Source organism: Apteryx mantelli, unplaced genomic scaffold, assembly GCF_036417845.1.
Source record: "Apteryx mantelli isolate bAptMan1 unplaced genomic scaffold, bAptMan1.hap1 HAP1_SCAFFOLD_40, whole genome shotgun sequence".
In the NCBI taxonomy this organism is placed as follows: domain Eukaryota; kingdom Metazoa; phylum Chordata; class Aves; order Apterygiformes; family Apterygidae; genus Apteryx; species Apteryx mantelli.
Genome location: NW_027118755.1, coordinates 2,649,424 through 2,665,237, shown reverse-complemented (window position 1 = coordinate 2,665,237; position 15,814 = coordinate 2,649,424). Strand labels below are relative to the sequence as shown.

The 15,814-nt window shown below is 45.5% G+C and overlaps 1 protein-coding gene across 1 annotated transcript; it reads right to left on the bottom strand.

Moving 5' to 3' along the window:
- Window positions 1-11,067: 11,067 nt before the first annotated feature.
- Window positions 11,068-14,413, bottom strand: LOC136996446 (olfactory receptor 12D1-like). Its single transcript, XM_067317368.1, has 4 exons — window positions 13,484-14,413; window positions 13,090-13,184; window positions 12,680-12,745; window positions 11,068-11,140 (listed from the first exon to the last, which is right to left on the bottom strand). Exons 1-4 carry the CDS (start codon window positions 14,411-14,413, stop codon window positions 11,068-11,070), a joined length of 1,164 nt encoding a protein of 387 aa, XP_067173469.1.
- Between the last annotated feature and the right edge of the window lie 1,401 nt (window positions 14,414-15,814).

Sequence of the window (15,814 nt, the reverse complement as noted above, 5' to 3'; positions counted from 1 at the left end):
CTGTGTAGGCTGGAGAAGAGAAGGCTGAGGGGGGAATCTTACCAGTGTGTGTTAGTATCTGAAGGGAAGGTGTTGAGAGGATGGGGCCAGACTCTTTTCAGTGATGCCTGGCAAGAGGACAAGAAGCAATGGGCACAAGCTGAAACACAGTCAGTTCCATATGAACATGAGGAAAATCTTTGACTGTGAGGGTGACAGAGCACTGCAACAGGTTGCCCAGAAAAGCTGTTGAGTCTCCATCCCTGGAGATATTCAAAACCCACCTGGACGCGATCCTCTACAATGTGCTCTAGGTGACCCTGCTTGAGCAGAGGGATTGGACTAGTTGATCCCCAGAGGTCCCTTCCAACCTCAGCCATTCTGTGATTCTGCAGCTGTTACCTTTTATCACCAATTTGTTTCATTGATTTCAGGGGCAAACTTCTTTCCAATAAGTTTATTGGTATTCCAAGCATCTATGTATTCCTGCTGCAATTCTATCAGTAGTCCCTTGAGTCTTAAGCTGTCAGGGAGCAGAAAGAGCCGGCTACTCCCTAAAGGATAGGGAGTAGAATGGCAAAGTGATAACACAACCATCAGGACAGAGGCCTCACCAGTCAGGGCTGAATCCCACAGTACCAGAGCCAGGCAAACAGGACAGACACAGAGATCACATGCAGGTTCAGCCAAGAGTCTAGACCATCAGGCAATTTTGTGATGATGAGCCAGGTCCAAGGCCAAGCCAGGAAGTCAACCCACTGGTGAGGATCAGGTCCAGCGATCACCAGGCAGGTCTGTGGATCAACAGGGTCTAGTGTCTAGAATCTAAGCCCAGGCCCAGCTCTGGCTGAGCTGGAAAACAGCACCTTTGCAATATAACTCAGGTAGAGACTGAAGGCCCAGGGCAGAGATTAAATGGGGCTCCTGGGGTCACAGGCAGAGGGTGTGGGTAGAGGCCCCACGTGTGCCTGCTCAGGGCCATTAAGTCCTATTAGTGCTCACTGTACCTTGACACCACCCTCAGTTATTTTGGGAGGGCCAGAGCAGGAGTTTCCTGATGCCTGGGAAAAGGTAGATGTTGCACCCATCTGCAAGAAAAGCATGAAGAAGGATCTGGGGAATTACAGGCCTGTCACCCTTACCTCAGTCCCTGGGAAGGGATGGGAACAAATCCTCCTGGCAGCCATTCCTAAACACAGGGTGGACAAGAAGGAGATTGGTGAACCAGTATGGACTGACCAAGGGAACTGGTCAAGAGCATTGGACTGTGAATGGCTTAATTCATTAATTGCCTGGATAATGGGATAGCAAGCACTTTCAGCACACTTGCAGATGATACCTATTTGCAGGTGTGTGTGTGTGTGTGGGGGGAATCCTTGAGCAATCTTACCTATCTCATCGTGCTTTGAGTGGGGTGTTTGGACTAGGTGATGTCCAGAGTTTCTGTGGTTCAATGGATCTTTCCTTTGTGAGCTGCATAAAGACAGAATAGGTAGAGGAAAAATAAAAGACAGAGAGGCAGAGCTACACATATATGTCAATACAAAAATAGAAGTTCCTCTGAACAATGTTTCTCAACTCAACAGTTCTTCATTCTCCATTCAAAGTAGGAAGTTCATTTTGGTAAATGGCTATATATGTATATATCTATATATGTTTGTGCGTGTATATATAGATCTCTGTATATATCCTCATACAGGGAGGGTAATCAGCTTGCTAGTGCATGCTTATGGTGTTGTCAATAGAAACCTATGAAAAAGTGATGAGAATTTACTTTAAAAACTCCCTTGAAATTCTGAAAATGAGGACTTTTTCAGCTATTAGACAGAGTTCCTTACTGAATAGATTTCAACTTTCTACTAAAATCTACGTTCTGTTGCACACACAGAGGTGGCTATTGCTGTCTGAGATACCCTGGGGAAGCTGAAGCACCCACCTGGGACTGGGAGATGTGACCCAGGACATGCAGCAGGCCTTTGTGGCGCATTAGCTGGTCACTAGGAATGGTACAACAAGACATCTCGGTTGAGGCCACTTATTTCTCTCTGCTGACTAGAAAGGGAAGTCTAGTCAACTCGATTTGACACAGACATCTGCATTGAAGATCTCTAACATTGAACGAGATCGGTCTCATCACTGCCTCCACCTAAAACGGAGTCACATTTCATTTACCCTGCAGGGAAGGAGCAGGAGTGGGGCTTGATATTCTAGAGACCACTTTAAGAAGTCACTGTAACACAGATATGTTGAGATGACTGCAAATTTGGCTATTCAAAATAGAACTTTTTTTTGTTGTCCCCCAAGCTAGTCACCCTGCTTCTATCAGTTGAGTGACTGCATCCTCTCAGTGTGTGGAGTGTGACTCTCTCTGAACCAAAAGTGATGATTGGCATGCACAGTCCTGGGCAGGAAGTGTTTATGGGGACACTGGGCTCTGTGTATGATGCAAAAATAGGTTCTAATGGTGTAGGGCAGATGTATACAAAATGCCAACAAAAAATGAAACAACAAAGAAATTAAGAAAAAATATAGGAAGCAAAGGAGATGTTTTATTACACTTTTTTTTCTTTTTAATTTTGTTTGTGTTCTTATCCTCCTCCTTTTGTTCTGTTTTAATACATTGGACTTGGGGGTGGGGGGTGGGCTGTGATGTTTTTGTTTGCAAAGGAAGACAATTTTCAAAATTAGGGTGGGTTTCAGTTACAGAAACAGGCATCTTGGTGCCACTACAGACACCCTGGTACCCTCTGCCAGCCTCCAGCTTCAGCTACAGAGGGGTTCTGGTCTCCCCTAGGTCCTGCATGATAGCTGTCAGTCCCAGGGAAACACCTCAGAAACACTGGGGCCTCTAAAATTGGCACTAGATGCTTAATGTTTAGGAAACTGAGCTCTGCCTGGCAAGTTGGAGAATATTCTTCAACATTAAAAAAAAAAAAGGAAAGAAAACAAAAAAAAGGCACATTTTAGCAGCTGAAATCCTTGAATAATTTTAATAAAATGTTAATGTTTTCCTATAGTGCCAAACTGGAAATTTCCAGGAAGCGTATTAATGTCAGGAGAAGAAATATTCATCTTCCCCAGTACTTGCATTACTACTGCTCTGTCTATTATACAGTGTTTATTTTAATCACAGTTTTTATTCTAACTAATCTTTCATGTATTTCTGCATGTCCTTATTAAGTTGACCATTTCTAAAGTCATCTGTTCAGAAGACTACCTGGACATACCCATTAGGCATTGTCCATTCAGTTTTCCTCCTCCCGTTATTCTTTGTTCATTCAAATACCTATCAGCTACCCAGCTGCTGCTTTGAATTACAGGGATTTTAAAGCTTGCCTCCTCTTTCAGTATTTTGTTTAATTATCTCATTAGCCAAGTCCTTAATTGTGTTTCTAACTATCATTTCCTATCTCTTTATCTGAAATACTTCCAGTAAGGTTATTCCCTGTGGAATAGTTATTCCCTGTGGCCAGTCTGTACACCAATACACGCAACATGGGAAATAAACAGGAAGAACTAGAGATCTGTGTGTGGTCGCAGGGCCATGATCTCATTGCCATTACAGAGACATAGTGGGATAGCTTGCATGACTGGAGTGCTGTCATGGATGGCTACGTGCTTTTTAGGAAAGACAGGCCAGGAAAGCGAGGTGGTGGAGTTGCTCTTTATGTGAGGGAGCAACTGGAATGTATTGAGCTGTGCCTAGGGGTGGATGAAGAGCGAGTCAAGAGCTTATGGGTAAGGATTAAAGGGCAGGCTAGCATGGGTGACACTGTTGTGGGTGTTTACTACAGGCCACCTGATCAGGAAGAGGAAGTTGATGAGGCCTTCTACAGACAGCTGGAAGTAGCCTCACAATCCCAGGCCCTGGTTCTCATGGGGGACCTCAACCACCCTGATATGTGCTGGAAAGACAACACAGCTAGGCTCAAATGGTCCCGGAGGTTCCTGCAGAGCATTGGTGACAACTTCTTGACACAGGTGGTGGAGGAGCCAACAAGGAGAGGTGTGCTGCTGGACCTTGTACTAACAAACAAAGAAGGACTGGTGGGAGATGTGAAGGTTGGGGGCAGCCTTGGCTGCAGTGACCATGAGATGGTGGAGTTCAGGATCCTGCGAGGAGGCAGCAGGGCAATAAGCAGGATCGCAACCCTAGACTTCAGGAGAGCAAACTTTGGCCTCTTCAGGGACCTACTTGGAGGAATGCCATGGGTTAGGGTCCTAGAAGGAAGGGGTGTTCAAGAGAGCTGGTTAATAGTCAAGCATCACTTCCTCCAGGCTCAAGAGCGGTGCATCCCTATGAGTAGGAAGTCAAGCAAAGGAGGCAGGAAACCTGCATGGATGAGCAAGGAGCTCCTGGCAAAACTGAAACAGAAGGAGGAAATATACAGAATGTGGAAAGGGGAACAGGCCACTTGGGAGGAATATAGCAATGTTGTCAGAGTATGCAGGGATGTGCTGAGGAAGCCTAAGGCCCGTTTAGAATTAAATCTGGCGAGAGATGTCAAGGACAGCAAGAAGGGCTTCTTCAAATACATCAGTAGCAAAAGGAATACTAGGGAAAAAGTGGGCCCTTTGCTGAATGTGGTGGGTGCCCTGGTGACGAAGGATGCAGAGAAGGCAGAGTTACTGAATGCCACCTTTGCTTCAGTCTTTACTGCTCAGGCCAGCCCTCAGAAATCCCAGACCCAGCAGGCAAGAGAGAAAGTCTGGAGAAAGGAAGACTTTCCCTTGGTTGAGGAGGAGTGGGTTAGAGATCATTTAAGCAAACTTGACACCCACAAATCCATGGGCCCTGATGGGATGCACCCACGAGTGCTGAGGGAGCTGGCGGACATTATTGCTAAGCCACTCTCCATCATCTTTGAAAGGTCATGGAGAACAGAGGGTTGCCTGAAGACTGGAAGAAAGCCAGTGTCACTCCAGTCTTCAAAAAGGGCGAGAAGGAGGACCCAGGCAGCTACAGGCCAGTCAGCCTCACCTGCATCCCTGGAAAGGTGATGGAGCAGCTCATGCTGGAGGCCATCTCCAAGCATGTGTAGGACAAGAAGGTGATGGGGAGTAGTCAGCATGGCTTCACCAAGGGGAAATCATGCCTAACCAATCTGATAGCCTCCTATGATGGAATGACTGGCTGGGTAGATGAGGGGAGAGCAGTGGATGCTGTCTCCCTTGACTTCAGCAAGGCTTTCGACACTGTCTCCCATAACATCCTCATAGGGAGGCTCAGGAAGTGTGGGCTGGAGGAGTGGACAGTGAGGTGGCTTGAGAACTGGCTGAAAGGCAGAGCTCAGAGCATTGTGCTCAGCGGCGCAGAGTCTAGTTGGAGGCCTGTAGCTAGCGGTGTCCTCCAGGGGTCAGGACTGGGTCCAGTCTTGTTCAACTTCTTCATCAATGACCTGGATGAAGGGACAGAGTGCACCCTCAGGAAGTGTGCCAACAATACAAAACTGGGAGGAGTGGCTGATACACCAGAGGGCTGTGCTGCCATTCAGAGAGACCTGGAGAGTTGGGCGGAGAGGAACCTAGGGAGGAATAACCCCATGCACCAGGACAGGTTGGGGGCTGACCTGCTGGAAAGCAGCTCTGCCGAGAAGGACCTGGGAGTGCTGGTGGACACCAAGCTAAGCATGAGGCAGCAATGTGCCCTTGTGGCCAAGAAGGCCAAATGTATGCTGGGGTGCATGAGGAAGAGTGTTGCCAGCAGGTCGAGGGAGGGGATCCTCCCCCTCTCCTCAGACCTGCTGAGGCCACATCTGGAGTACTGCGTCCAGTTCTGGGCTCCCCAGTACAACAGGGATGTGGCACTACTGGAGCAAGTCCAGCGAAGGGCTACAAAGATGATTAGGGTACTGGAACATCTCTCTTATGAGGAAAGGCTGAGAGAGCTGGGCCTGTTTAGCCTGGAGAAGAGAAGGCTGAGAGGAGATCTTATCAATGTGTACAAGTATGTGAAGGGAGGGTGTCAGGAGGATGGAGCCAGACTCTTTTCAGTGGTGCCCAGTGACAGGACGCGAGGCAACGGGCACAAACTGAAACACAGACAGTTCCATCTGAACATGAGGAAAAACTCTTGACTGTGAGGGTGACAGAGCACTGGAACAGGTTGCCCCGAGAGGTTGTGGAGTCTCCTTCTATGGAGATATTCAAAAGCCTCCTGGACGGGATCATGTGCAAGGTGCTGTAGGTGACCCTGCTTGAGCAGGGAGGTTGGACTAGATGATCTCCAGAGGTCCCTTCCAGCCTCAACCATTCTGTGATTCTGTGATTATGATCTGGAAGAATACATTAAATCTGTGATTCTGTGATTCTATTAATAAAGTGGGATATTTGCAATCTTGGTGGTGGTGTTATGCTTAATTACTTTGGGCTGACAGGTGGAATAGTAAAATTGAAAAAATACACTGCATCAGTTTTCCTTTATAAAAATTCTTGTGAAAACAGCACCCAAAGAATATTTGAAATTCTCTCTACAAATGCATCTAGCTACATATGAGTCTTCTCTGGGAAGAGTGTGAAAAATAATTCAGTACTCCTACCAATTCTGTCCTGCTTTGGAGTTCTGGAATCTCTTCTCTTTGTTACTTCTTATGCAGTGAGCAATTGCTGACCTGGATTAAGAGACTGTCAATACAGAGCTTTCAGGCCAGACTGTAGCAAATGCAAACTCAAGGTGTTGTGTAAATGGTGTTACGAGTAGTGAATTCAGCCAGATATTCTTCTCCTAAGTAATTAAGCCAGACTTCCCCCCATAGAGAAGCATAAGAAAAATCTTGGCTGTCTTTCTTTTAGAGTTGCAGTCCTGTGTTCCTTTCCAAACGCATAAGTTCTTGTTTCAGCCTAAGTGCAATCACTCAGAACAGTTCCTCTCGACTCTTGGGAAGTGGGGCTTTTAAACTGAAGCACAGAGACCATTACTGAGATATTCAAGTTCACACAGACACAGGCACACACCCTGTGACAGTCCTTCCAACACCTGAGTGACTACTTGGGAGAGTTACTGAACTGCTGCAAAACATTGTGGTGGAGCTTCCACACCAATGCCAGAAAGCTGCAACGTGTGAATACTCTCAGGTCATATGCTTTTAGTACATAGAAAGTAGGAACAGGCTGATCCGTACTGTCAAATTACTATTGCGTGTCAAATGTATAAATGTTTGTAGTTTCACAATTACTGCCATATACTGAATGTATCTTATAAAGTGCTTATACTGTGGTAGTCATTTAAGTTACATAGTAGCTTTTTTTTTTTTAATATATATATATTTAAACTGTAGATGTGTAATTTACAAGTTTAGGAGTGTGTGTATTGCTTCCCATATCCTGAGACTGAACCACAGCTCAGCTGGTCTGGGCCATTTGCTCGAGCTACATTATCACATTAATTGCCATAGTCAGAACAATACAGACTTAGCAATGGATACACTGATTGAATAGGCTTTACCTATGGAATGATTAGAAAAGGCCACTCACTTTTCCTGACCCTAGATGGCATGAGACCTGAGCAGCTGCTAACTGGCAGAAACTGAACAAAATTCAAAATCAAGCAGAGACCTCTGAGGATTGTTAATAGCTCTGGGGTGAGGAGCAGGGGGTGCCAGTTCTTCACCATGATATTGTTAAGCCTCTTGTAATCTATATAGGGCTGTGGTCTTCCTCCCCTCCTCCGGCATGAGGAGCCAGGATGAGTGGTAGATAAACCACTGTGCCAGATTGTCCTCGAGGTATTCTTTGAAGGCTGCTAGTTCAGGGTGGCAAGGCACCTCCTTTCTTGGGATCAGGTCAACGTGGCAGTCATATGTGTCATAGGTCATATGGTAGCATTTCTTCTACCTTCTTCTCAAAGAGATCTGTAAAGTCACTCATAGTGTTTTGGAGGGAGTAGGGCAGTGAGTGAGGCAGAGGCAGAGTTACAGTCCTGGAGCCTGGGTGATTCAGGGTGGCAGGCTGTGGGGCTTGGCAGAGTTCTGGTGGTGCAGAGATCTTGGTTCTGAGGCTGTGTGTGGTGAGAACAGAGCCATGGTCTGTAGGTGTCATACTTGGCCCAGTTAGTGTGCAATTATGCTCCTTGTTTTTTGTCTCCCAGGGGGTGTTGTAGGACTCTTGGCACCAATCAAGTCCACGGCAACCAAGCATTCAGGAAACTGCTCACAGAGTGCAGAGCCAGGGATGTAGGAATCTCTGGACGACTCACATAGGTGCTGTGGTGGGGGACACAGTCATAACAATCCTATATGTCACACTATGAAGGTTCAATAGTAACAACTGAGACAGTAACATAATAAAAAATATGTTTATTTTCTCACACAACCTCTTGGATTAGTAACATCCATTAAAATAATGCGATTACTGATTTAGAAAGAATAACCCCAAACCATCAGTTACTGTGCTATTAATTGGAAACACTGCTTACCCCAACTTGAAAGCTAGCTTGTTCACTCTCCTAGTGAGAGGACTCTCAACCTCCAGGAGTTACCTTAACCCAGTGTCCCAGGAAAAGGGGGGTGGGGGGGGAGGGGCACTCACGGTCCAACTGGAGAGAATCATTAGGTCACGTTCCCGTCCCCTGCTCAAACTCTCTTAGCTTCCAAGTCTCTTTTTATATGGTGGGGCTCTAGGCAAACACTGCTTTTGCTGACCTTTGCGAGTTCCACAATCACTGGACTTTTTGTTTTCCTGCTTGGAAAGACCCAGCTAGTGAGGCAAGACCACAATACCTTCATATTGCTTCTTCCCTCCCTGGGGTTCCATGCAGTTTTGATTCCCTGGACTTATCAGGTGGCACACTTCTTTAGTCCTGTCTGTTCTTCTATTCCACAGCCTTGTGCATATCACTCCTTGCACATATCAGTTGACAAACTTCTTCAGTCCTGTTAACTCTTTGCTTGCTCGTCACTACAGCAGGAGAAAGCCTCACAGTCACAGCCCCTGGTATACTCACGGTTGATTTGAACCACCCTGATGTCTGCTGGAAGGGCAGTGCAGCTGGGCACAAGGAACTGAGCAGATTTCTGGAATTCACAGAAGATAATTTCTTGGTGAAGGTGACTGATGAACTGACTAGGAGAGATGCTTTGTTGGACCTGATACACTGGAGGGCATGGCTGCTATTCAGAGGGACCTTGACAGGCTGGAGAAATGGGCTAACAGGAACCTCCTGAAATGAAGGAAAAGCAAATGCTATGGCTCGAATCTGGGTAGAATAACCCCATGCAACAGTGCAGGCTGTGTCCCACTATCTAGCAAGCAGGTCTGCAGAGAAAGATCTGGGGATTCTGAAAAACAAGAGCTTGAAAACGAGCCTTCAGTGTGTCACTGCAACAAATGAAGGCCAACCACACCTTGGGTGTATTAGTAAGAGTGCAGCCAGCAGGCCCAGAGGGAAGTGATCCTTACCCTCTCTTTAGTACTTGTGAGGATACCTCTAAGCATTGTGTCCGGTTTTGGACTCCCCAGTACATGAAGGACATTGACATACTGGAGCAAGTCCAGTGGAGGCTCTTAAGATGCTCAGGGGACTTGAGCACATGATGTACAAGGAGATGGTGAGGAAACTGGGCTTGGTCAGCCTTAGGAGGAGAAGGCTAATGCGACACCTTTTTTCCTCTCTACAACTACCCGATCAGCAGATACAGAGAAGACAAAGCCAGGCTCATCTCAGATGTGCATAGTGATAGTACAAGAGGTAAGGGACCCATTCTGGAACAGGCAAAATTCTTATCAGATATAAGTTTTTATTTAATTTGTTATTATTGTTATTATTATTTACCATGAGAGTGGTCGGATGCTGGAAGAAGTTCCCCAGAAAGTTCATGGAATCTCCATCCTCGGAGGTGTTCAAGACTTAACCAGACAAATCCCTAACAATTTCATCTTCTTAGACCTGCTTTGAGGAGGGGTTTAGACCAGATGACCTCTGGGGGGTCTCCTCCAATTATCCTATGACTCTAAGATTGCAAATGCTTTGAATCAATAACATCTTCTACTATTTTGTGTGTAGAACACCAAAGTGTTAACACTGCTGTAATGTAAGTTACGTGGTAGCTAAATGCTCAAAAAGAAGAAGGTATTTATTTTCTGCAGTCTTAGATGGGAGATTCATCCACCCAAAATCAGATTTCTAGCGTATAGATATCTATACCAAAACTTGTATTGCCTTTGTGCAGGTAATGGATAGAATTGGTCATATCTCAGGTGTGATTCATCTCCTGAGGTAGGGGTGGGCTTTACAACCAGCTTCACCTATCTGCATTTGTGTGTCTACAGGATATGTGTGCACATGTGAGCTATCCCTCCAAAGCTCCTGTTACAGTACATGGAAATCTATGGCTCAATTTATTTGTCCACACATAGGAATCTTGTACCATCAGGGAGGCCCCCAGGTTTTCTGTCTGACCTCCAGTTTCTGCTCCACAAGCCAAAGGTCTGCCTTGTGTTGTACTTACCAGCCCCTGGAGATAATGTATGGCATCTCAGGTGTCACAAGAAAAGTGTGTCTAGGCATGCGGCAAGTCCTCTTTCATTCGTAAAATGAACCTGAAACAACAACACCAGCTGTGGATGTCTTTATTGGAGATGTCTGAAGGTAAGGGAGATGGATCCTTTAGGAGTCAGTCTCCTGACTCCTGCTGGAGTGAGGGTCTGCTCTTCTGAATCTAAATCATAAAAACCCTTCCTGCAGTAAGTGCAAAAGGAGAAACACCTTGAGGACAATTCACACTCTTCCGTCACCCCCATCAAATACCTCTTTTAAAATGAGTCTTAAAAGAGGGCAGAAATTTTTCCTCTTTAGTTTTGATCTTCACTGAATGAAACACACCACAGTGTTTTTCAAATACAGAATACATGTAGAACTACTCCCATTAATGCTTTTTACCTGACTTTTAATCTGTTATTCATTTTTCTAGGTGCAATTCATGACAGAAAATTAATGAGGACATTAAAACTAGGTCAGGAGAATCATCCTACTGGCATTTGGAAACCTTTACAAATGTCAATACTGCTCTTTCTAGTGTTCCTCATGATTTACATTGTGACCATGTCTGGGAACATCCTCATCATTGTGCTGTTTGTGGCTGATTAGCACTTTCATAACCCATGTACTTCTGCTTGGGAAATCTGCCAATGTTCCACTGTCATGCCCAAGACGCTGGCCAGTTTCCTGAGTGGAGAAGAAAAAAAACAATGTTTTTGACTCAGAATTATATTGTTTAGTTTTCTAGTGGGTGCAAAATCTTATTGCCTGTTGGCAAGGTCTTTGTGCTTAGGATTAGCAAATAGGCAAAGGATTTTATTATGAAGCTTGCATGAGTGAACAATGCTGCTTCAACTAGTAACTGTGTCTTGGCCATGTGGTTCTTTAGATATTGACATAACGGTATCTGATTGACATAATGGTATCTCCAATGCAAAAGTCAACTTTCTGTGCCCCACCCTCTTACAAAACTGTAATTTTGTTGCGGGATGTTATAAAGCCGCTGCCTCCAGCAGGCTCTGGGACGCAAGGATCCCTGTCTGGGCACTGGAGCCCAGCCTGGTGCACCGAGGGGAGGCCTCTCCAGCCCAAGCACGGCTGCTGCTCTCCTCTTTGCAAATTCAACCAGTAGTGAGGCTGAGTGTGTATCCCAGACACACACACAGACACACACACACACACAGACACACACACAGACACACAGACACACACAGACACACACAGACACACACACACACACACACAGAGCAGATTAAGGGAAAATACAAGCACTCTGTCCCCCTCCCTCACAGCTATTGCCAAGGTACACGGGCACTATGACCTGTGATCCCCACTCCAGCTGCTGACACTGAGACCCTCACTCCACTCACCCTGGCCACCCTCAGTAGCTGATTTTCAAGTACACTGGCCCAACAACCCATGGTCCTGCTCCGGTGACTGATGCTAGGACCCTCTCTTGCCACAGTTACTGGCACCACAGACACAGGAGCTGTTATCACCTGAGGTCTGACTCCAGTTTCTGGGCCCAATCCACTCACCCTTGTCTCTCCACCTAGATCCTACAGCACTCACAAATGGGATATGAAGACTCGAACTGCAAGAAAAAACTTGAGTCCCGGTTAAAGTGGATTGGAAAGGCATCATTAATCCTACTGCAGAAAGTCAATATCTTGAAGGGTTAAACAATCACAAAGTCAATCTATCTCACGGACCATGGTGTACCTCCACAGGCTTGACTTGAGTATTCAGTCAGCAGCCAAAGGCTGGTTACATCTTCCTGCCTGTACCTGTGATTCCACGTTCTACCCAAATACTAAAGACAGTGGCTTAGGGATCACTCAGCTGGCTGGTTTGATCCCAGATGTGCAGGCTGGTAGGCTGCCTAGAATTACCCACTCCCAATATAGCATTATTTGATCTGTAGAGCTAAAGGAAGGTATTGATAAAGATTTTGAGAGACTGTGGGTGGCAGCTGAGTGTAGCAAACATGAGAGACCATCGATTTTGGATAAAACAGTGATCAAAGTGATCCCAGTCACACGTGAAGAGGACGAGGTGGTCTTAGAATGGGAGATCCCGCTCTAAAAGTTATCTTCCCAAGTCTACAGAACTGGAGGAAGGAGGAATCTGTGAAATGGACCAAGCTACATTGTCGAGGTTGTGGTATTTCAAACTTTGGAAATGACACTATCAGTAATGCTGAGCAGTAAAGTCATAGGGGCATACCTCATAGGAAGCTTGTAACTGTGTTGCAACTCTGAGCCAGTGTAAATGCTACCAGGGAATTCCTGGCTAGAGGAAGATGGGAGACCCTTAAAAAATTGGCAGGCATTGTTTGGTGGAGAGCAAAACTTGCTCCCATATTATTGGTTACTACCCTGGTGTACAGAACGCCCATATTAAGAGACACAATGTATTATGTGAGTTACTGGCAAATGAAGTTGCCTACGCAAGGGTGTCTAGCACCATCTTAGAGGCCCTAGGATATCTGACATTCATACAGGGCTAGTAGATCTGGCATAGTGCCTATGGGAGACTTATGCCTTTCTGGAGCAGCAGAGAGACACCAGCTGAGATACCCAGAGTATTTCAAGTGGCATGACATACATGTCTGTATGTGGCCAACTGAAACCCACAGAAACAACTGAATCCCTCCTTGTCTATCAGCTTTAGGATAAGATGAATCATGCGTCAACTTCTCCTGACAGCTCTGACTGGGGGTGGGATTCAGCTGCCGAAAAGAAAAAGAAAAAAAAAAATCAAGTGACTTTGCAGCTAAATCACTCAAATAAAGGTGTTTTTATTGAAGTATTACTCTCTGGAGCTGCTAATGCTAATTAGCACTGCTACTGCCCAAGATAGCAGAGATGAGACCATATCCAGTATGTAGGGTATTTCTGAAGGGACCCAGGCTGTTGGCAGTGAAAAGCAGATTTCTGCACAACACGGTCTTGAGCCAAAAGCTCCTCTCATTGCATTGTCCATTGCCTACTACCCCACACAAGCTGCAAGGCAGAACATTTTCTGTGCTAGTAACTCTCTGGAGAAAAGTCTTCTCTTTAGGGCACGCTTCACCTCCACATTCCTCAGGGTGTAGATCAAAGGGTTGAGGACTGGCGTGACAACATTATACATAACAGTGGATATCATTGTCCAGCTGGGTGAATTCCCTGAGGAAGGTGGCACATAGTTAAAAATAACAGGGACATAGAATAAGGCCACTACTGTGAGATGGGAGATGCAAGTGGAGAAGGCTTTCTTCCTGCTCTCCTTGGACTGGACTTTCAGCCGGAGGAAGGAAAAAATGTATAGGTAAGACAAGAGTGTGAAGACAAAGGGGCCTATAGCAAGACTCCCTGTGATGATGTTGAGAAGGTTCAGGTTGAGCTGGCTGCTATTGCAGGCCAGTCTCACCAGGGGCTTAATTTCGCAGAAGAAGTGTTGGATGTGGTTGGGGCCACAGAAATGGAGCCGGGAGGTCATGACTGTGTGCATCAGAGCATGAAGGAAGCCAGTAGTCCAAGTGGCTACAGCCAGCTGCAGGCAGGCCCGTGGGCTCATGATCAGGGTGTAGCGCAGGGGGTAGCAGATGGCCACAAAACGGTCATAGGCCATGACAGCCAGAAGCAAAGATTCGCTGGTGCCCAGGAAGTAGAAGAAGTGGAGCTGGCTTAGGCAGCCAGTGTAAGAAATGCCCTGGTGCCCCAAGAGGAACCCAGCCAGCATCTTGGGCATGGTAACTGTGGAGAAGAAAATATCTAGACAGGAGAGGTTGCAGAGGAAAAAGTACATGGGGGTGTGTAGCCGGGGTTCACATACCACCACTATCATGATTGCCATATTCCCCAGCAGGGTAGACAGGTACAGCAGTAAGAATAGCACGATCAGGAATTTCTGTAGCCCTTGAACATTGGTCAGGCCAAGGAGGATGAACTTCCTCACCTCTGTCTGGTTATCCATCCCTGCAGGGAAAGAGAGAATAACTTAGCAGTAACTTCCTATCTTTCTGTCCTGAGCTGCTATATCCATTTCACAGAGTCCTCTTCCATGAGATGCATCATCAGCTGATGCTGCCTCATAAATGGAAGAGATCATATACTGAGTCTGGAAAGGGACATGAAAGAATTCCTTGATTTCCCACCCCAGCTGTTTCAACAAATACTGGAACTGTTGTAACCTATGTGGTCAATACTGATGCTGGAACTGCCACCTGTGTACCAGCTCACTGAAAGGAATGGCGTGTTTGAGAATTGCAAGCAAAGAAAATTATGAGGAAGAAAGACAGGCAGGCAGGCAGGCAGGAAGGAAGGAAGGCAGGAAGGAAGGAACGAAGGTTGGTTACCTAATGTTTACATGAAGATTGCTCTGAAATCCTGCAGGTTTTCCTTTTTTAAATCAAAGAAGGGTCCTCTAATATGGTTTCTTCATTCCAATTCCTAGCTGAATAAACTGTATCTCTCCCGAAGCTGGAAGAACTATGGTAGCATAGTGTCTCACATATAATACACTGCTTTCAAAGAGGATGAGTTCTGGCTGTTCAGTGGAGTCATGAAACCTTTATACAGTACTCTCTGCCACTGAAACAATATCACATTTATTTCCAGCAAAGGAAAATTTCTGTCTCTCTGATAACTCCTCTTGGGATCAAGCCTCTGAATCTTATGGGACTTCAGTTCAGAAAACATCAAGGCATAGTGTTTTACTGACACAGAAATCTAATGATGCTGTGGAGAGTTGAACTGATCACTGATAAAATAACAGTTAGTTTCCCTCTTCTTCTAGCCACATCCTGTTAATATGGGTAATGATTATTTGTACAGCAAGCTCTCATAAGCACGAGGAAGGTGTAGAATCAAAAAAAAAATTTGAAATATGCGAGGTTATAACACCTAATTCTCAGAAAGAGTAACAGTTTTAATGGGGAATTTCCAACAAGTTTGTTACATCTTTTTGAAATTCCCAAGTATAATAAGTTGAATAGGTATCATGGCTTCATTGGACCTGATACAACTACACAGTTGACCTCTGTCTCTGACTTAACATCTTTTGCTCCCTTTATAGTCCTTATTTTATTTATTTATTTATTTATGTATTTTTAACTTGTAAAGATGGAGATAACAAACTATGATGATTTTTTTTAAGACCTCAAATACCTAAAATAGCACCCGATAATGCAATGGTAGACACACGCATTCAGGGAGTGTTTTCAGAATATGTATGCTTCAGAGATGAAGCTGATATAAGATCTCGTACCCACGACTCAGTCCATTACCTGAACACCTGTACTGGAACCATTGTTCTCAGTGCTGTTCTGTGCACAGATAGCTAAGATGATTAAGGCTATGAAAAGGTTTTAGTATT

Bases quoted from the DNA above. Each gene is read 5' to 3' on its own strand.
- LOC136996446 (XM_067317368.1), bottom strand. From the start codon at position 14,413: ATGGATAACCAGACAGAGGTGAGGAAGTTCATCCTCCTTGGCCTGACC. The intron at 13,185-13,483 runs GCACAGAAAATG...TCTTTTCGGCAG, and splicing joins TTTTCTCCAGAGAGTTACTA to CTGAATCCCACCCCCAGTCA. The intron at 12,746-13,089 runs GTGGGTTTCAGT...ATCTTCCTCTAG, and splicing joins GGAGGGATTCAGTTGTTTCT to CCAGGAATTCCCTGGTAGCA.